Source organism: Carettochelys insculpta, chromosome 1, assembly GCF_033958435.1.
Source record: "Carettochelys insculpta isolate YL-2023 chromosome 1, ASM3395843v1, whole genome shotgun sequence".
Lineage (NCBI taxonomy): Eukaryota > Metazoa > Chordata > Testudines > Carettochelyidae > Carettochelys > Carettochelys insculpta.
In genome coordinates, this window is record NC_134137.1 from 121,027,240 (window position 1) to 121,049,846 (window position 22,607).

The 22,607-nt window shown below is 44.5% G+C and overlaps 1 protein-coding gene across 1 annotated transcript in view; it reads left to right on the plus strand.

Moving 5' to 3' along the window:
• The window catches only part of TMEM255B (transmembrane protein 255B), a 124,453-nt gene that overhangs the window by 12,087 nt on the left and 89,759 nt on the right, over positions 1–22,607 (plus strand). The window contains exon 3 of the mRNA XM_074983209.1: positions 7,792–7,854. Coding sequence (XP_074839310.1) covers positions 7,792–7,854 — 63 coding nt within the window. The remainder of the gene's footprint in view (positions 1–7,791; positions 7,855–22,607) is intronic.

Sequence of the window (22,607 nt, forward strand, 5' to 3'; positions counted from 1 at the left end):
GCACAAATCAATTAATTACTATAATTAGATCATTTTAAGGTAAAAATGTCTGTCCTAAACAGAAAAATGTTTTGCACTACCCCTTTAAAAAATAACGTTAAGAGTTTTTGTTTAATAGGGTAATAGAATATTTAGAAATGAAATTAATGGTTTGAAAATGAAAACCTTTTAGTAATGATTTTTCCCTCTATTTTATGTTAGGGCTATTAGAGCTGATGAAATTTTGTAAAAGCATGGTCATATTTTGCACATTTGTGGTTGATCATTGTAGTAACTGGGAAAGAGTAATGCTGAGTACATCAGCCTCACTCCACACTGGTAAAACTACAGGTTCTGGTAGCATGAGATCCCAAGCAGCTTCAGTTCTCATTGTTGTCAGTGAGAGCTGAAAATGCTGAGAAACTTGCAGAAAGCATTATTGAAAAGGAGTATTAACATGCCTATTCTGGTCCCATTTTTCCTTCACTAGAAACATTTAGGCTGTGTCTAGATAAGCATTTGCATATCTCCTGCTGACAGTTCTGTCAGGAGAGGCTTTCCTGACATTTGGCCTGTCCAGATGGAGCCAAGTGTTGCGGAAAACCTCCTCTGCTGAGACGTCCCTTCTTCCTCATGGAGCGAGTTAGACAGGGGTGTCGACAGAACACTCCCGACATGGCAGACTTCTGCCAAGAGACCTCCAGTCTCCTGACAGAAGCCTTCAGTTTAAAATAGCCAAAGGCTATGTCTACACTATGAGATAAACTCGGATTTATTAAAATCAATTTTGTAACACTGGGTTTTATAAATTCAAATTTGAGTATCCTCACCTCCCCACTAAGTCAACTTATTGCTGCCACACTCCATTGCCAAACATCAACTGTTGTGGCAGCGCATTATGGGAACCTATCCCACAGTTCCCTCAGCCCCGTAGCAGTCTGGGTATTTTCAATGGTGCAGCATGGGAAAAAATGCCCCACAAGTAGTTGTGGGTATGTGATGTCATCTTTCCACATTGCATTGCAAACAAATGGTCACTTTTCCAGAAGGAAAGAAGGAAAAGTAGGGCATCAACAAAGATTGCCAAATTAAATGAAATCTCTAGCCTTTACAACTGAAACATCAAAGATTTTACAAAAAGCAGCAGGTGTCTGTGTCTTCTCAGCTGGCCCTCCAGCCACTTCCCCCTGTGTTAAGGAGGCCAAAGCTTGAAGAAAGAGAAGGATAGAAAATGTTGGCAAAAAGATTTTTGGTTTCACTACACAAAGTTGTCCAATGCGTGGGAGATGGGGCACACCAGATTTCAACAAGCAGCATTGTTCAGGCGGGTGGGCCAGCCCCAACTGACTGTGTGGGGGCTGGCCCCCCTCATTGCCATAGGGGTGTGTGGGATCTGTGGCTGCAGAACCAGTTGATATGGTCCACACTATAGCAGCAAGCCCCCCAAAATCTTTCTCGCCTTTGGAGCCCTCACCACATGGTGCCACCTGGCAGCATGGTCTGTACTGAACAGCAGGCTCATCTTTTTATTGGGTTGAGGGCTACCCACGTGATGTGGCTGGGCATGGGAAAGACCCTGACTGCATGGCACCTGTGGGGGAGGGAGGAGGGCCCCTGCAGAAGAGAAGTTTCTCAGCCTCTCATACAAGCATGCCCTCTCTGCCGCCCAACAGCCTAGCTCCCAAGTGGTGCGGCAGGGCAGGGGGCTGGTGCCAGTGCAGAAAAAAAATCCAACTGCTCAGCTTGCATAGATAGAGACAGAACCATGAACTCTGTGTCTGGCCAGTTTTTAATGAGCAGATGTGCTCACAGCACTGATAGCAAAGAAGGAAAGGAATTTCTCAGCCTCTCATGCAAGCATGATCCCACACCTGCGCTGACAGTAAAGAAAGTAAGACATTGTTTAGCCTCTCATACAAGGATGACCCCACAGCCACAGGCTTCCTGGTGCTGAATTCAAATTCACGGGCTTCCTATGACCAAATTCCTGTGCACCTGGAGAGCAGCAGAGATGGAAGTGGCCAGAGTGGAGGACTGTGGGGCATTGTGGGATACATACGGGACACCTCTGGGGACTAATAGAGTCTATTAATAGGCCTGACAGTTCCACACTAGTCTAAATTTGAACTAGGTGCTACACCCAGCTGCTGTTGATGATGTTATGATATCAAGTTAACGGTATTTACAGTGAAAACAGTGACATTGTAAAATCGAGCTCAGTGTCTTAAATTTGACTTTATCATGTAATGTAGACATAGCCTTAGTTCAGGAAGTATGACAGTTCCTTTCCTGCTGTGTGGACACAGCAGACAATACAGTAAACCCTCGATTTAATGAACTAATGGTGGTCTGTGTGGGGGGGTTCCGTTAAACCCAAAAGTCTGTTACATCAGAGGGTTTACTGCCCACCCTTTTTCTGGTCCCTCCCCCGCCCCAAAAAATTCCTGGAACTCACTGAGGTTGGAGTTGGAGCCGCTGCCGCAGCTGGTACCTTAGCTTACAAAGTATCAGAGCAGCGGAAAATGTGCACATTTATAAGGTAACGTTTTTTCATCCTTGGTGTGGCAAACTAAATGTTTATTTTTATGGTGCAGTGAAAAAATAAGATTGCTTTTGAAGGCAGAAGTTTAAGTTGGAATTAAAGAATGGGCAGAAGGTGGTGGCTTGCTTCCATGGAGTTCAGTAACAATGCTTCTACTTCAGTGGGATGGGAGGGCACTAAGGGTAGGTCTACACTACAGAGATCTTTCAAAAGAAACCCTTCAAGAAGATCTCTTCTGAAAGAGCTTCTTTCGAAAGGGTGCATCCACATACACAAACGTGGATCAAAAGAGTGATCTGCTCTTTTGAAAGAGAGCATCCACACAGCCCCTGTTCTTTCAAAAGAATGGGCCAGAGGAAAAAAAAGAAAAAAAATCAGGTGTCATGAGAACTGCTCTTTCAGGGAAAAAAGGGCCCACAGAGCATCTACACACGTTTTCTTTTGAAAGAAGCTTTCCAAAGGGGGCGCTCTTCCTGAAAGGGGAGGGCAAGAGCACTTTCGAAAGCAGCGCTGCGTTCTTTTGATTTAATTTCAAATGCACTGTTTGTGTGTAGAATGGGATATTTCGAAAGAGCCTCTTCTTTTGAAAAATAATTTGAAAGAACTTGCTAATGTAGACACTGCCTAAGTATGCATTAGGCTTAGCTCAAGTGATTCTGGTCTTTTAAAAAATATTATACCATATTACTTATCTCCCCTGTCCCCATATTGTCTTAACACTAATGGGACAATCACTAACATAAATAAAATTACTTATTTGCATAAGTATTTGTAGGACTAGGGATTTAGTAATTTATTCCATTAGTAAAAAATTCTCTTTATCTACATCTTTTTCATCATCATCATCATCATCATCATCAACACCCATGAGCTCAGCATCTGTTGGTGTCTGATGCCTCCCTCACTATTTCCTTCCCTCTTTCCCTGTCCAGTGAGGAGTGTCTCAGTTTCTGTAGACTAGCTCCGCACCAATCTACTATATCATCTATCCGTTCTCTGTGGGGTCTGCCTCTCCTATTCGAACCGTCCATTATGCTGAATACCAGGGTCTAGATTTTTTGTTCATTGTTCATTCTGCAAATATGCCCAAATAGCTGTAGCTTCCATTGTATAACCTTCTGCAGTAGGCTCTCTTTCAGCTGTATCTTCCTTTGTAATTCCTCGCTGGTGACCTTCTGCATCCATCCTATTCTCAGGATCTTTCTATAACAACTCCTCTTGAATGCCAATATTCTTCTCTTTGAATCTTTCGTTATCACCCCAGTCTCACATCCATACAACATGCTGCTGAATGCACATGTTTTCAAGATGCTCAGCTTCGTTCCTAAGCTAATCGCTTTGCTTTCCAGCTCTTAGCTGTCGCTTTCAAACCCTCTCTTGCTTTCGCTATTCTAGTCGCTATTTCCTTCTTACAGTCTCGATCATATGTTAATTTGCTCCCCAGATATATGAACTTCTCTGTGTTCTCTAGTTCGATCCCATCTACTCTGATCTTCCTTCCTATTTCCTTATCTCCAAATACCATTGCTTTTGTTTTATCGATGTTCATAATCAGTCCATACTACTCCCCTTCCTTGTTTAGCACCAGCACCTCCATCTTTATAGTTCATGTTAATGAGCAACGTTCGTGGCCCCACTCCCCCTAATGGCTGCATATAGGAATATCTCTGTGCCCACATGAAGTTCTTCTGACTTTTATGGCACTCTGTATGGGCTCTGGGGTCCACCTGTGTCAAGGAGTTTATCTGATCAGACCCAGAGTTTGTTCAAAAAACAAACAAACAAAAAAAAAACCAACCAACTCAAGAAAATTCTTAACAGCCTGCCTGCCCACTTCCTGTAAGTGCTCCGTCTGCTGTATTGTTTGTTACAGTAGCACCTAGAGGCCAACAGACCCTCATTGTGCCAGGCAACGGGTAGACCAAGACAGCCCCTGCCTAAGGAGCTTACTCTCTGTCTAGACAAGGCAGATGAGGGACACCACGTACACACAGCAGGAGTGTTCTGATGGTTTACAAACACCAGCTCTGTACCATGATTATTTTTGTGTGGCCTTTATTTATCCTTTTTGTTTTCCCCATAATGGTAGTGGGGGTAGGGGCCGTTCAAAGGGATTACATGAACTGAAAGGCAGGGAGAGGAGACACAGAAGCTGAGGTGTGAGGAAGGAAGGAAGGAAAACGGCCTGGAGGGAATGTGGAATGAGGTAAAGGGACTGTGCAGAAGTAATCAGGGGAAGGACGTCTAGAGTAAAATCTGGGGAAAGAGTTTGAGGGCATCATTAGCCTCTCAAGATCCCTGCTGCAGATGGATCTGCGTGTGTTGCTGGCTAATCTCTGATTTGCTCCTATCAGGAATTAATCTTTTCCTCAATATCATGTGGGCCCTGGTGTGGGTCTGGTTCAAGAGGGGGTCTGGTCAGAAGGGGTAATCTTGGCGGAGTCTTATTTTTCCATCTTCCTTTTCCACTCCTCCATGGTTCAGCTGTACCTGCTTCAGTTGCCTCTGTTTGCTTCTGGCTGGTTCTTCCCAGGAGTGGGGGCTGTCCCATACAGTTTTGGCTTTGAGGGTGTTTCTCCACCGCAGCTGGGAAATGTGGTTTTCAGCATGAACAGAGAGACTTGTGCTAGCTCAGCTTGTTGTGCTTATAAGCAACACATGAGCTCTTTTTAGGGGAAAAGGCAATGTACAGCATTTTTTGAGAACCCAATGTAAAAAGCATATTCATTTATACACACACCAGTCTTGCAGATGTTGTTATAGTTATGAGTCTGTGCCTCGGACCAATCTAATGGCTAGTTGCTTTGGGTCTGAGCTGAGGGAGCCAGGTTCTGTGTGTCATGATTCTGATGCGCCAAGGGGTGGTTGCTTGGCAGGATGAACCCAAAGTACTATGCAAGACACCCATCTTTTATAGTAATCCCTTCTTGTGCAGGTCTGTGAATTTTGCTGGATCATGTTGTAATCAGTCATTTTGCGACATGTTTACCTGGAGATCGTTTTCACTGATGTTTAATTCCAGTCTGATGATGACTTTTCCCGGTGTTGCTCTACCCTGGTTTTGGTGGGATTTGTTATCTTCAAACTTTGAGAGAGTTTTCTTCTAACTAGAACGTTGTCAGTTGTGATGGGAGATCCCAGCTCTCCCTTGGTATATCTGAGCCTAGAAACAATCTTCAAACTCATCTAACACACACGTTATTCACTCATGCCAAAATACTGTCACTGTGAAATGCAGGTCTACTGGTGTTTATAAATAGAGTTCTGCACAATCTATTGCTTTTCATTAGCACCCCTATGACCTATGGTGAGCCCTTTCCTTTTTACTAATCAGAAAGGGTGCCTGATAGGGTACACTGAAACACAGTACGTTGCATATGTCTTATTAGATTCTTATACAAACACTGAAATACTACATTTTAGCTCCATGACTATAAGCTCAGGTTAGTGCAAAAATGGTAGTGTGGCTATTTCAGCATTGACAGAGATTCAGGGTAACCCATCTGAGTCCAAGCCTGCCCACCCCTTGGTTCAAGCTTGGATGGCTAGCCAATGCTGTGACCACTGCCACAATGGCCACAGTATTATATTTAGGACATTAGTTCAAGCTGAGCTAGTGCCAGTATGTCCTCCGTTGGTTGGAATCACTCCTCTCAGCTTCAGCATGGATATAACCTGGGAGGAAAGGGTAACTCCAGCTAATTTTCATTTCTTCTTTTCCTCTTTGTGGTGGAGCTGCACCTGCTGCAGATGTAGTTGTATGCTGAGGAATGTGTGGTGTGAGAAGTGCTGGACTCTTGAGCAAAACGTCATTTTCTTAAGACCTGCAGTATTTCTAATTTTTAAAAAGATAAACTTTTGGATTTTGGGGACTTGAATTAAAATGGAATATCTAGTTTCTAAATAAGTTGCTGTTGTCTCTTGCATTTTCTGTTCCTGGGAGAGGACCTGCACCAAAAATTCTGCACATAATATTTTAAAATTCTGCAAAATCTGCGTATTTTATTTCTTGAAATAACGTCATATAACACTCATTTCAATTACTTTGGCAATTTTATTTGAACTATAATACAGTGGATGGAGAATGCGGGTAGGTAATATTGGAGGAAATCACCGAACTCCCTATGTCTAACGGTAACGTAGCTATCCTGATAACTGATTACTTCTAGTTATTAGTCAACAAATTTATGTAGCCATATTATATGTTACATCCTAGGCAACTAAAGAGCAAGCAAGGGCTGTGGAGCAGCAAACAGTTCGTGGACCACATTTTGACAGGACATTTTTTCAGTCCAAATATTTAGACCAGTTCTAATCACTAAAGTATGACAACCATAAGCAAGGCCATACTGTTCTTTACAATAAGGCTTTTTTATACCACTCTGGCAATGTAAAGGAGCCATAATTTTTTCACATCTGTTTTATACGCCTGGGGGATTCACTAAGAACATTGGGGAAAAATTCACTCAGCAAACAGGCTGCTATGTTCTGCCCTCCTGAAGGGAAAGAGCCTGCCTGCCCCCACACCTACCCTGCCCACCAACAATGCTGCAAGCACAACGTGCCTCTCTGTCTCTCTTTATCACGTGCATGAGTGCCTAGTCGTCCCCATCCATGTTGTGTCTCCCCCCACCCCCCTCTCCCTGGTCAGTCATTTTATGCCTTTACCAGCTAGTCTCAGTTCCCAGACCAGCAAGCCTGCACTGCTGAGTAGGGGGACAGCTCTCATGCCTTCCCTTTACTTTTCCACGAGAAGTCCTCTTTCTGGGAAAGCAAAGAAATCAGTGGGGGCCCTGACTTCTGCATGTGCATGCACATGCACACACACACACGAGTGATGCAGAATTCCTCCAGGAATAATTTTCAAAATGTCATTTCAGAGAACTTGTCTAAATATGTATAGTTTTTAGTAATATATTCACGTGTAGGACAAATGTGAAATGCCATATTATTCTGTATAATTTATTGTTGCTTTAAAATAGACATATAGTAATCCATATGCAACTTATTGAATGTTGTCATCTATTTTTTGTATGGGCCCAAACTCCACCTTGACAACAACGGAAAGATTTATCTTTAATAAAGAAGGCAAGGCTGGCCACCCTAGAAGTACTAAAATACAAGAAAATTGTTCCCTGTTGCACCACTTGATTTCTGGCCAGTAATATTTTATACTAAATATTTTCCCCATCTCATGTTAAATATTTTTGTGACGTTTTTGCCATATAAGCTGACTGGATGTATTTCTGTTGGTTTGTTTTTTGCCTTAGCTTGGCTTTGGATCTTTCCTTGGAATTATAGGAATCAATCTGGTAGAGAACAGAAAGCAAATGGTAAGCTTCTAAACTTTTTTCTTTTCCTTTTAACATTAAGATGTTTTAAAGGCTTAATGAAAAAAGACGAGTTTTACTATCTGTAGTTACCATGACTGAATACTCAGGTTCTTTGTCTCAAGATCGGCTGATTTAAATCACGGCTTTTAATCATGGTTTAAATCTGCAAGCCTGACACCCTGATTTTGATTGTATTTTCCACTTACATTTTTTAGTTATTGTCCTAAGACAAATTGGCAACCATGAAGACATATTGATTTGTAACCAAATAAAGTCAAAGTCAAAGTTTGCCCACATCAATGGGTCATCAGGCTGACCTTATTAAGGCATGTTATTTTCAAAGTCAGTAGCACACAAAAGAGTGATGTGGCCAGAAACACATCTGACTGCCTTGGATTGCTCTAACCCCATAGATCTGATACCCATTTGCAGCTGGGTGAACTGGAGGTGGCCTTTCATTGAGTGAGAGAACCTGTATAGTAAATTTTGTCCTTCTTTGTCCAGGCAAGAGAAATACAGTATCTATACATATCAGTTTGAATCATTATATTGCTTGATTTACATTTATTTTGATTTTTAATTTTTACATATTTTACATTCATTATGCTAGAAAATGGTGAATGATGCATTTCTTATTTACTAGCTGATAATTAAATTTTACTTGAGGTCTGTGTGCACCTTTATGTGTATGGAACTTCAGTTAAAATGCACAAATGGCATTTTAATTTTTTAAATTAAATAAACCTGTCAAACTTTTGGGTAAATATTTCCACATTTATCAGCCACATTTTGGAGTTAAAATGAAACAATTTATTAAAGAAAAAAAGTATTATCTATGGAAAGTGAGTGGAATGGGTTGTTTCTGATCACCTTGTCCTTCAAGACATTAGAATTAGTAGATTTTATCCTCTTGCAATCAGTCTGAATTCATAGATGGGATGAGGGAGCCAACTGGCTTCTCACCTTTGAATGAAATAATCATTTGACTGAACTAGTTAAATAAACTAAAGTAAAGAAAATATTATCTTGTCACTTGCACAAGAGGCTATTGCTGTCAAAGCTGCTTTAGCCATCAGTAAGTTCTGGTTCCAGAGGCTTATTTAGTGACTTCCACCAATTCAGTCGTTTAGCTTTCTTTAAAGGTGGTGGCAAACCTGTACTGCTTTCTTACGTTAAATAAGAACATAAGTGATTTTAATAGAGTAAGTTAATTTTAGGCCTTAGTATAAAGAAGCCATGTTAGCAATGCCTTCTGCAAAATTGTGCACTCTCAAAACCCAAAAATGTGCGTTCTCAGAAAACCAAAGCAACCCATAGCTCTTATTAGGAAGGAGATAGTGGAGTTTCTCCAGCTAGTTTAGACAGGACCTGACCATTATATTGATATAGGAGTTTGCTCAATTAGATCTTACAAACCTAGTGCAACAACCCCCTATAGAAATGGTTTGCTTTTACTTGTGTGAATACTTATTCTGATAATTGGAATTACTTGGGTGGAGAAAGTTTTTTGCAGGATTGGGTCTGTAGATGGTGTAACATGATTTCTCTACTCAGTGCAAAAAGTGGCTGTATGTTGGCTGAATATCACCTTAGTCTTACGTACATTTTACACTTGAAAAATTGTAGTTAAGTTTATGAAAAACTATTAATTTCATGGGCTTGGATCTTCAGCTGGCATAAAAGTCAAAGTCCTATCGACTGTGATGGAATCACACTGAATTACAACAGCTGAGGAACTGACCAATTGTTTTTGTTTTTTTATATATTTTTGAGCTGGTTATTTTTTTAGATTTCCTGTTTTCTTTGTCAGTAAAAACTGAATTGTGTTCACTTTTTATAAAAAGGAAAATAATTTCAGGATTTTTTTTCCGTTGCACGCTAGTTTTCATCATACATTTTCAAAAATTGCCATAAATTTGAACTTTTGGTTTACGTTTTAAAGAATCGTTACTCCTGATTTCTGTATCAGAGTTCAGAGGTACTAAGATGGCTAATTCCTTCTCCTCATCTAAAGGCAAAGAAATGCTTGGCAGATGAGAATAGGATTGTTTGTTTTTTTGCATTGCATTCCAGATTACTTACAAGATGTCATTACTCTGGAGGGTACTATTACCTCTCAGTTTTTCTTTAATTCCCCTCTGAGTTTTCCATTTCTTTTCTTTATGACCAACAGGTAGTCAAAAATCTATTTAAAAAAAAAGCGTTGAATGAGACATTGCTTGAAATTCAGACTGCATTATATGTTTGTAATGTTGATGCAAAAAGGACTGTGGGAAATGCATGTCATAACTGTTTAGCATCAGTGTCTGTTTGTATATCCCCATATGAAATAATGAAAAGCAGACTTCTGATGTGAAATATGCCACAGTAGAGAGGATGAGGAAAAAAGCTTGTTGATAGATGAAGAACTGAGTAAGAAAATATCTGGAAGTCCAATTAAACATGTCAGCAGTATAGCCCATAATGTGCAAAAACATTAAACATCATCAAAAGTAAGGATGAGCTGTTAACTTGTTTTTAAGTAATACAGGAACAACTTCTAAAACAAGAGGGATTGCACCATAGGTTTTAAAATCCAGGGCTTTAATTATTCGCTTGAGTGTAACTTACATGCATTCTCTTGAAAGGCTTAGGGGTAGCTGAAATGGGTTTGCAGCCATCACTAACAGTGAGTACAAAAGTTCAAATAAATATGGACATATTAGAGACATCTCATATTACTATAATGTAAAAATGGTTTATGAATTCAATCCAAATAGGAAAGGGAAATGATTTATCAGTGGCTCTAAGTTTAATTGAACGTAGTTTGAAATAGACCTTCAGTGTAATTCAAGACTAACCCAATGTAGAACTGATAATGATGTGGCCCCATCTAATGACTTGATTCATTTTTATTGAAAAAAATAGAAGCATGAAAAATCAGTGTAGAATGGGGCAGGCAAAATGCAGCCTATAGGCCCGATCCGGCCCACCTAATATTTCTATCTGTCCAGGTTAGCTGAGTGCACACACTTAATGCTGGCAGAACAAAAAAGCAGTCCAGTAGCACTTTAAAGACTAACAAAATAATTTATTAGGTGATGAGCTTTCATGGGACAGACCCACTTCTTCAGGCCATAGCCATACCAGAACAGACTCAATATTTAAGGCACAGAGAACCAAAAATAGTAATCAAGGTTGACAAATCAGAAAAATATGATCAAGCTGAGCAAATCAGAGAGCAGAGGGGCAGAAAATGGGGGGGAGTCAACAATTAGATTAAACCAGGTATGCAAAAGAGCCCCTATAATGACCTAAAAAATTCCCATCCCGGTTCAAACCATGTGTTAATGTGTCAAATTTGAATATAAGAGAGAGTTCATCAGCTTCTCTTTCCAAACTGTTGTGAAAATTCCTCTTCAGTAAGATGCAAACTTTCAGGTAATTAACAGAATGGCCCACTCCATTGAAGTGGTGACTGACCAGTTTGTGAATCAGGAGTGTTTTTATGTCTGTTTCATGCCCATTAATTCTTTGCTAAGAGAGTTTGAAGTCTGTCCAATATACAAAGCATCTGGGCATTGTTGGCACATGATGGCATGATGTTAGCTGAGGAACATGAGAATGTGCCCATGATTCTGTGAATAACCTGGTTAGGTCCAGTGATCGTATCTCTAGAATAGATATGTGGACAAAGTTGGCAACGGGCTTTGTTGCAAGGAAAAGTTCTAGGACTCGTGTTCCTGCAGTACAGACTGTGGTTGTAGGTGAGATGCCTCATAAGGTTGAGAGGTTGTCTGTAGGAGAGAACAGACCTGTCACTTAGGGCCTTCTGGAGTGTGGCATCCTGATTAAGGATAGGTTGTAGGTCTTTAATAATGCATTGCAGTGGTTTGAGTTGGGGGCTGTAGGTAATGACCAGTGGTGTTCTGTTCTTGGCTTTTTTGGCCTATCTTGGAGTAGCTGGTCTCTGGGTATTTGTCTGGCCCTGTCGATTAATGTTGGCAGTATATGTTCTGCTGCTCCTCCCCACAACATAGCTCTGTTCTACAACCAATCTGCTCACAGGACCCTCCCACTAATTGTGTGGGGGCAGGGAGATGACAAGAGGGGAGTGCTGATCTCAGGCGTCCCTCTGCCCTTGTACCCCACCTCTGCAGAGTGGGGATCTGGGAGAAGGACTCAAGGAGAGCTGCTCCCATCTGAGGTACGGATGGTGACCAAAATGAATGCTTCTTACAGAGGCAGTGCACAGCTCCTCGGATTTCTCCATTAGTCAGCTCTTACTCTCTCTCCCATTTTAATGATTCCTAACATTGTTTGCTTTTTTGACTGCTGCTGCACATTGAGTAGATGTTTTCAGAGACCCACAAAGGTTCCCCACCCTTGTCATAAAGACAAGGTGAACCCTTTTGTTTTGGACATAAATTAATATTTTACTTGATTTAAAATGAAGTTTGGTAGACTAACATGATAAAGTTAAAGTGCTTAATATGTTTAATTATTTTGATTAATGAAAAAGCATTGAGCACGGTGGGCCATGGGCCAAAAATTTTGAGAAACACTAATCTAAGGCATGCATGACATTTTGTGCGTGCTGCCTCCTTCTTTCAGAGCGTACTGAGAACGGCAGCTGCTGGGAACACTCCAGCTCCTTCCCCTTCCTCTCTAGCAGTGTCTGTTATTTGTGAGCTGGGCAGAGGGTATTAGGGGTTCTTGGTAGATTGCAGGATTGGTCTTGTTATTTCATATTAGAACATGATTTCTCTACTGCTGTTAATCTGCTCTCCTTTCTACATTGTGTTGCATGGTCACCAAAAAATTTCCTATCAGCCAGTCATGGAAAGATCTCTCACTGGAAGAGATGGCTTGGAACGTTTGGGACAGGACAGCAAGAAATTGACAGAAGCAAAAAATTGTCTCTACCCCTCAAAAAAAGAGGGGGGACAAGAAAAAGTGTACATCTGGTGACACTGAGAACGGAGTACAGTTAAAAAAGAAGAAAGTATATGTGTTATATTCAGAGGGCCTACTTATTTCAGTTTGGTGCCTGGAAAACAGAATCACTGTCAGATTAAATAGATTTGATTTTTAGCACATGAAGCAACTTTTCTTGTTGTTAACTCTCCCTAGAGTACAGACTATTTTCAATTAGAAAATGAGATGTTGAAATTAAATGTAGGGATTTGAGAGGTTGAGTGTAAGAGGAGGTACCTATGACAGAAGAGTATGAGATTTGAATTTAGAGTCAGACTGACATAAAGGGGCAAAAGTGTATGCAGGTCTACAATCTTACAAAATTGGTAACACCATGAAATGTCTTATCAGCTTTGTCAGAAGTCTTGTTTACGCTTACCGGGAGATCAGTGCTGTGGGGATTATCTCCCAAGGGTTGATTTAGTAGATCTAGTAAAGACCTGCTAAATGGACCACCCATCAACTCCAGTGCTCCATCAGAAAGAGAAGAGAGAGAGAAGTTGATGGGAGAGTTTGTCCCATTGACCCCTCACAGTGGGGATGCTGAGGCAACTCGTGGATACCAGCTATTCATGTAGTTCATAGAATTACAGGGCTGGAAGGGACCTCAGTAGGTCATTTAGTCCAGCCCCCTATTTCAACAGGTTCAACCGCAACTGAGTCATTCCAGCTAGGACCTTGTGAAGCCAGGACTTAAAACCTCAAGGGATGGAGAATCCACCACCTCTCTAGGCAACACATTCCAATGCTTCACCACCCTCCTGGTGAAGTAGTTTTTCTTAACATCCAACCTACACTTCTCCCTCTTTAACTTCAGACCATTGCTCCTTGTTCTGCTATCTGACACCACTGAGAACAGTTTCTCACCCTCCTTTTTAGAGCTCCCCTTAAGGAAGTTGAAGGCTGCTATTAAATAACCCCTAAGTCTTCTCTTCTGCAAACTAAATAAGCCCAAATCCCTCAGCCTCTCCTCATAGGTCATGTGCTCCAGCCCCTTAATCATTTTTGTTGCCCTGTGCTGAACCTGCTCCAGCACATCCACATCCTTTTTATACTGGGGAGCCCAAAATGGGACACAGTATTCCGGATGTGGCCCCACCAGTGCCAAATAGAGGGGAACAACCACTTCTCTAGATCTGCTTGAAATGCTCCTCCTAATGCACCCTAATATACCCTTAGACTTCTTGGCTACAAGGGCACACTGTTTACTCATATTCACCCTCTCATCCACCATAACCCCTCGGTCCATTCCCACTGTACTGCTGCGTAGCCAGTTGGTCCCCAGCCTATAATAATGCTTGAGATTTTTCTGTCCCAAGTGCAGGACTCTACACTTCTTGTTGAACAGCATCGGACTTCTTTTGGCCCAATCTTCCAATTTATCCAGGTCACTCTGGATCTCATCTCTACCCTCCAACCTGTCTACCTCTCCTCCTTGCTTAGTGTCATCCTCAGATTTGCTGAGAGCACAATCCAGTCCCTCATCCAGGTCATCAGTAAAGATGTTGAACAACTCCGGCCCCAGAACCGAGCCTTGCGGCGCTCCACTTGAAACCGACCACCATGCAGATATTGAGCCATTGATCACTACCCGTTGGGCCCGACCGTCAAGTCAGCTTTCTATCCGTCTTATAGTCCATGGATCTAATCCATACTTCCTTAATGTATGGACAAGGTGGAGTAGTATACCTTAATTTGATATCTCCCCCTAGTGTAGACCAAGTGTAAAGTGGGATTAAAGATGTGGTGTTAGCATGTGTACTTTCAGTGAACAACTACCAACACCTTCTAAAAGTCTAGTATACACAAGGCAGCATACAGTTTAATGTGATAAAGTGGTTGAGTTAAAGCATAGGCTGTTCTTTAGCTAATCCTCTTGTTTCCTAACACGTGCTAACCACAGACCTTTGAAAAACTAGCCTGGAGAAAGCTGTATTGTTTACTTGGCTCAAAATGAAGTTTCTGCACTGGTGATGAAAGGGAGAGTAATTACAGGCATACTCACAAGAACCTTTTAATGTTACAATCAGGGTCATTCCTAAGGAGGTGCAGGGCCCAGGACAAGCCTCTGTGCTCTGTCCCAAGCCACTCCCCCTCCCCCCGCCTCATGGCCTCTTCCAGCCCCTGCTTTGCCCCTGCCTCACCTCTTCCTGTCCTTGCTCCACCCTTTCCAGCCCCAGTGCACCCCTTTCCTGAAGATCCCTCCCCTAAGTGATGCAACCCAGGGCATTACCAGGGAGGGAGGGTGCCTGGCGCAAGGTGGCAGCAGAAATCAGCCCCTTGCAGTCACCATGGTGGCAGGAGCTGCAGGAAGTGGAGTGACCCAGCAGCCTGCTCCACCCCACCTTTTCCTAGCCAGGTCACTCTGCTCCACCACAGCAGCAGGAAGCAGAGTGACCTGGCCCCAGTCCACTACGCTCCCACTCCTGCAAGACTGCGTCGCTTGGCAGGAGTGGAGTTGGCTGGGAACTGGTTGCTCCACTTTCCACCACTCTGGGGCGCAGGGTGGCTGCCTCCCAAAAGGCCTTTGGACGGGACAGCTCTGGTCACAATCCCACCAACAACCATAGGGCAGCAGCAAGGGAAGAAGTTCAGTTACCACTGAAGTCACAAGCCTGTGGTTCAGTAGTGAGAATATAAAAAAGCAGCAGTAGCAGTATGGAGACTAGGAGCAGAGTGAGAAAGAACAGAGCAGCGCTGATTGTTGCCAGGATAGGATGAGCTACCTGATTATTACTGATCGTGTTGTAGTGTATAATAAAGGGAGCTGCCCACAGCAATTCTGAGGTTGGTGTTTGTCTGTAGTTGAATTATGCTGTATGTTTCTTTAAAGAGATTTGTCAGTGTTCAGAAACTGGTTTCTAATACAGGTAGAATTTTTAATTTTTCAGAGTTTCCCAGTGAGTCTTGGGGCTCTGCAAAAATGATCTGAAAGTTTTCAGTATTTAGATTATCAAAGTGTAGTTAGATAGGGCAGCAACAGCTGGTGGATTTTTGGTCTCTATCATGGGGGTTCTATGTCAAATAAAGTGTTGAAAAGGCAACTTTACAAAGTTTGGAAAAATGAAGCAATGAAACTTTGTCTCTCTTTTTGGTTGTTTGGATTCACATGCTAATACTAATGCACTTGTCCAGAGATTAGGGGTTAGTGTGGTGCTTTTGTGGCAGTACTTCAATAGCGACTCCAATTCTGATGTTCGGTAGTGCTGTTCCAGTGTGGTTGTCTGTGGGAAGTGTATTCAGAGCCAAACCTCTTTCAATTTCTGATGCTGATGACATTTTGCAGATAGCTTACAACCATCGGGAAGAGAGTGCTTGATATTTGTTGTAAAGAAGGGAGTTATTAAACTGCTCACAAGAGACAAATGTTGATTGGGGTCAGTGCCGTGAATCGCAGATGCAATTCAGATGCAAACAGAACATCCTAGAGGAAAGGGGTTTTAGTGGAGTTTTAGCTAAAGGTGTAAGTTGCTGACAGACACTGTCTATATATATTAGAGTGCGTCTCTCTGTCTGGGCTATGTCTTAGTGTCTGAACATGCCAGGTTCCAAGAACTCACCCTAAACCGTACGAGCTAGGATGACAAAATTTGGCGTGCAGCTTCCTCTTACTCAAACTTAAACCAAGGCGAGGGTTTGGTTGTGCTTGGAAAGTGGGAAATGCCTGAAATCCCTGAATTATGCAGAACATGGGAAGGGAGGGGGCAAAAGAAGGAGGGGGAGGGAAAAAAGGGAGGGGCACAGACCCAAGGAACACCATACTGAGATCAGCCAATGGGGCCAGCTGTAGCACCAAGAGTGAGGCCAGCAGGGCTGGGGCTCTGCCTTCTTCCTGGCCACAAGGACTGGGTAATTAGCTATCTTGCCCTACACCCAGAGCCTGCTCCCCTCCCCTGTGGAGAGCCTACAGGCCTCAGAGGGGCTTGCTGAAGGGAGGAGCAGCCCCCAGACAGCTTGCAGGCCACAAAAGGGGATGCTGGAGGCAGGGGGTAGCCCCCTGGAATCTTATCACAGCCAGACTGCCTGCAGATCACAAAGCAGCTGGAGGGGGATGGCCTGAGGAGCCTGCCTGCCCCCCCGACAGCCAGCAGACCATGGGGGTGTAGTTGGTGGGGGGCAGCAGGAGAAGGGGCTGCCCCCTGTAGCATGGCCCTGCCTCGGCGGTCTGCAGACTGTGGTGGGGAGCAGCTGGAGAGGTGGTATCTCCCTGGAGTCTGGCTCTGCTCTTCCTTCTCCTCAACACCCTGCATCCTGCGGGGGGCCAGCTGAATAAGGGGCAGCTCCCAGGCAGCCTCCAGACTACAGGAGGGGGAGGTGGGGCAGCTCCCAGAGGAGAGGAGCATCCCACCAAAGCCTGGTCCCCACAGACAGCCTGTGGGCTGTGCAGGAAAGCTGGAGAGGTGCAGCCCCCGGAGCCTGGCTCCTCCCCAGACAGCCTGCAGGCCACAGAGGGGCTGATGGAGGGTTCAGGACCCCCAGAGCCTGCCCACCCCAGACAGTCTGCAGTTTGTGGGGGAGGGGAAGCCCGCTGGAGGTTGGGAGTAGATCTAAGAGCCTTCCCCGCTTCAGACTGTGAGCAGAATGGGGGCTGCTGGGGGCAGCTCCCAGAGCCTCACCCCCACTTCAGACTGCAGGCTTTGGGGGTGGGGGGGGAGTCGGCAGGAGGGAAGGGCAGCCCCCAGAGTCTGGCCCCCCCGCCCAGACAGCCTGTAGGCCAGAAGGGACACTGGAGGTAGGGTCAGTCCCCCCGGAGCCTGGCCAGCCCCTGGAGCACACCACCAAACAGGCTGCAGGATGGAGGGCGTTGCTGGATTCTGGGGCTAGTCCCCAAAACATCACCCCACCCCCAGACCAGTGCACGGCCAGGGAGGGAGAAGCTGGAGGCTGGGATCAGCCCACAGAGCACTGCCTCGCCTCCTACAGGGCTGCCACTACCACAAGCAACGGCCCCTTGGAGAAGCTACAGCCTGGGGGGCAGCAGTCAGCTGGGGACTGCCCCCAGAGTGCTGCCCCCCACCCCCGGGCTGCAGGTCGAGAGGAGGCAGCTGGAGTCCAGGGTTAGCCCCAGCCCCCACCTGACAAGCACACAGCCCCAGATCCCTCCCTTCCAGGAGGAGTTGCTGGATGGGGAGTGCAGCCCTGGGCTCCTGGGAGAAGCTGCCACGGTAAAAGCATCACCCCCACCCTGCCACAGGGGGCCCCAGTACCCCGACGCTTCCCAGCTCCCACCCTAAATTCTGCACCCCCACCTGCCCTGACTTCTGCGCCCCCACCAAGTTGGTGCCTCAAGGCACCCCCTGCCTCTCTTCCCTCCTGAACCTTTACACCAGTCCCCATTGTTCTTTCTTTTTTTTTTTTTTTGAAAAATACTATAATTGAAAACAGCATGTACATTTTTCATTTATTTTCAAAAAATTATGTCAGTTAAAGAGACGAGCAAGCCCAGGTACATCTGCTCATATTGTATATTAGACAAATGAAGGCATCTTATTTGCATGAAAGGAAATTGGTGCGTACTCCTGAAAGTTCTTTGTATTTCTGAGAGTAGGTCGCTGCTGCTCTTACATAAATAAATGAGAAGAGTCTTGTCTCATATTGCAAGGGGAAAAACCGGATCGTGTGGAGATAATCATTGTCATTACCAGGCTATTATTTCCACTCTTGAACTCATGCTTATGATGAGGGCAACAGGACCCCTGAATGTGCTTGAGTTTTTTTGCCACTGCCAATCCACAGTTCATATGATGACTCGGTAAAGAAAGGAACAATTAATGCTAATGTAAAAAAATTATCCATATGAATGGAACAAAATAATATGTGACTAGTAAGCATTCTTATGTTTTTTAGCTCCCTTTTTAATAGTGGAAGCCCGAGGAATCCATTCTCAAAATTTGTTGGCCCTATAGATGTAAGGTAGAGATTGTAATATAAATGAATTGCGTTTGTTGAAACTGAACAAGGAGGTATGTAAAGACAGCCTGTTTAAGGATGCTGACAGGGTCTGTCTTATTTAAATTTGTGTAAATATACCTTAAAATAACGATGTGATAAAGCAGTGAAGGGCACAGTGCTGAAGCAGCCGCACCACCTTCCTTGTTGACTTCTTGGTTCCTGTCTCTCCCCAGGGTAGGGCTGTAAGCGCTTTTTTTTCCCCACAGAGCAGGGTCATAACCATGGTGGAGCAAGTGAGACAACTTCCAAGGATGCAGAGCTGCAGAGGTGGAAAAATGAGATGGCAGGACTTGGACCGGAGGTGGTGCCAGGCTGTCTGCTGCTGCTGCTGCTGCTGCTGCATACTGAGTCCTGCTTTCAGTTTAGCAAAATATGGTCACCTTGAGACACAAAGCAAAACATGAGGGGGTTCATACGTGCTTGTTCACCTTGGGATCAAACTGCCTCCTTACAGCACTGCCCCAGTATGGCTTTGACTTCTACAGAACCTCGTACAGGTTGGCATTCTCTCATCCAGCAACATCCATTGTCCGGAAGGACCATGGACGTTACCGGACCAGAGACGCTGGGGTGGGAATTTAGAACAGAGAGCCTGGCTGCCTCAAGCAGGGAAGCCCAGTGGGGCTTGTGTCCCTGGCCAGAGGCACAGCTGGCCTCTGTGGGTCAGGGCTGCACCTCATACCTGCAGAGCTGGGGTTGCGCTCACTGCCTGGCTGGGGCTGTACCACATGCCCACAGGGCTGGGGCTGCACTAATCACCAAGGCCAGAGCCAGCAGCCCAGCCCATGCCAAAGCCTCGAGGGGACATGCCAGCAGCTGAGTCGGCGCTAAGACAGTGACACGTGGCCTTGGCTGGGGCTGAAGTGATTTCCGCAGCCAGTAGCCCGATGGGGCCAGGTCAGTGTAGGCCCAGCAGGGACTGAGGTCCAGGCAGGAGGTAAGGGGGCGCTGGGGCCGGAGTTGGGGGTGGGAACAGCACTAGAGGAACTGGCAGCAGACTAGTGGCCAGAGGCGGGGACCATCCGTCATCCAGCAAATTCGCATATCCAGAACCAGTCAGGTCCCAAGGTTGCCAGATGAGGGAGGCAGAACCTGTAGCTGTTTTGCCCTAATGCATGGGTCTTTCTGCAAGTGTCTGCTGCTGGTTCCATCTCTTTGTCTTCCAGTTAAGGGTTTGTTATGTTTCCCCTTTCATATTGCTGGGGAAATGGTACAGCCTGGCTGGTATTTGTATAATTTCGAGTTTAGATTCTTTGCAAGAGGGTCAGCAGATGTTTGGACTGTCATGTTTGCAGCTCTGTAAGGCGTGAGGTGGAATCCTTTGCATCTGTCGGCAGGATGAGGATGAGTCAGCTTTCTGACTTCACTTCTGTACTTGGTTAAGGAGTTGTCCGAGAGTGATTCGTTGATATTCAGGCCCAGAGATTTGTGTAGCAGGACAGAGAAATATTATGGGTCAAAACAGAGCTGGGCAATAACTTTTGACCAGGGGCCACTCCAAGAATTTGGTAAGTGGTCAAGGGCTGTAGTCGTCCATGATATTAATGGAGGACATGCAGGGTCTGGGATGGAGGTTGGATGCAGAAGGGAGCGTGGGGTAAGGCGTTCACATAGATGGAGGGAGTTGTGACCTGGGACAGGGAATAGGTGTGCAGGGTCTGGAAAGGGACATGGGTGCAGGAGAGGATTCTGGTCTGGGGAGGGAGTGCGGGAGGGCATGCCAGGTCTGGGAGGGGGCATGGAGTTGGGTTGAAGAAGGGGCAGGGGTGCCAGGTGCATTTATCTTAGGTTGGGTGCACTTACTGTAGATTGCTCCTAGTCAGCAGCCCTGAGTGACCCTCAGGCAGGTTTCCTACTTACCAAACCCAAGCACTCTGCTGAAAGCAGCTTGCTGTGGAGACTATGAACTCTCTATACATGGTGTGCCCTTTGGAGGAGGCCCTCTGCATGCTGTTTCACTGCAAGCATGGCCCAGGAAGATCCTATTGGCCAGTTTCTGGCCAATGGGATCTGTGAGATTTTGCTGAGATGGGTCAGTGTGCAGACCCCTCTTCCGGGGGTGCATGGTATGCAGAGAACACATGGGCACCACAGCTGGCTGCTTTGAGTGGCATGCAGGGGTATGGCAGGAGCTGGTGGTTTGGCAGACCAGACTTGGCCCACAGGCCATATTTGCTCCATCCCTGGGTCAAAGGAAGGTTAGGGGTAAGTAGAGAGAAAAAATGAAGTCTTTTGATTAAAGCTCAGTTAAACTCTAGTACCGTCCTACCTCTCTTTACTACCATGCACCAGGATAATCCTCTCACTCTGAGTATGGATTGTGATGAGAAAAAAGGCAACTGGGCATATATCAGTAGTGAAAGGTGCTGAGGTGTAAAGAGAGAAGCAGAGAACCTTCCATAATAAAGGAAAGTGAAATTTTGTATTTTATTGCTGCCATCAGTGTGAAATATTGTACAGACAGTAATAAAATCAAAGTTACTAAAAGTTTATGGTTATTGACTTTCTTTACATCATCTAAAATGTTTAGAGACTTTGCTTTTATACACTACTCCTATTTCAAGACTTCAGCATTTACTAGAATATTTTTGGGCTGATGCACAATTTTTTTGATATTTCATCCTTAAGGTGTAGATATTTTAAGTAATTCTGTTGGTGTATAACATATGAGAATATTAAGCTCATGCTTAAAGGAGATCTGTTCAGCTTGCTAAGCAATCTCATTAAAAGTGTATAGTGTCTGAATGCTGGGATTAGATTGGTAATGTTTCTTCTTTTGGATTTACAGTAGCTAAATTCTTCTTACCTTCAGAGAGAGCAAGACTACATTTAATATTTTATGGTGTGTGATCTAATGGCAAGAGCATAGATCAGGATTTAGGAGAATTGCTTTCTTGGTCATTGAGGACATTCTGTGACCTTGGACAAGTCAATTAACTTCTCTGTGGCAGAGTCTATGCTTACCTCGAGTATCGATGGCTGCTACACAATTTTAGGTACACCAACTGTATACCAAAAATCTATTTTTGCAGCCGTTGATATTTGTCCCTGTCCTCACTGCAGATTGTCAACAGGGCTCCAGTCGGCATTCCTTAATCCTTGTGGCTTGCAAGGTGTTCTGGAGTCAACATTAACCCCAGAGCGCGCCTTTTCACGCATGCACGAAATGGCACCCTGGAAGATCAAACCTAAGTGTTCCCTCTTCCACGGCAAGTGTAGACCCAGTCTGTGCCTGTTTCTATATGGTCACAGGGATGCTGAAAGGCTTGCATGTTTAATGTTTGTAATGAGATCCTGAAAGTTCAGGGGCTTAACAGACATAAGCAAATGCTTTCACCATAGGAAAGACAAAAGGAGAGTGCTCTGTTCTCTACATATTTTCCTGTTGATCAAAGTTTTGATTTTATGTCAGACATGTAAGATGTTATTCAACATCTTTATTAATGACCTGGATGAGGGACTGGGGTGCGCCCTCAGCAAGTTTGCAGATGACACAAAACTAGGGGGAGAAGTAGATTCATTGGAGGGTAGAGAGAGAATCCAGAGGGACCTGGATAAATTGGAGGACTGGGCCAAAAGAAATCTGATGCGGTTCAATAAGGAGAAGTGTAGAGTCCTGCACCTGGGGTGGAAGAATCCCAAGCATTGTTACAGGCTGGGGACCGACTGGCTCAGCAGCAGTCCGATGGAAAGGGACCTAGGGTTATGGTGGATGAAAGGCTGGATATGAGTAAACAGTGTGCCCTTGTAGCCAAGAAGGCTAAAGGCATACTTGGGTGCATTAGGAGGAGCATTTCTAGCAGATCTAGAGAAGTAATTATTCCTCTTTATTCGGCACTGGTGAG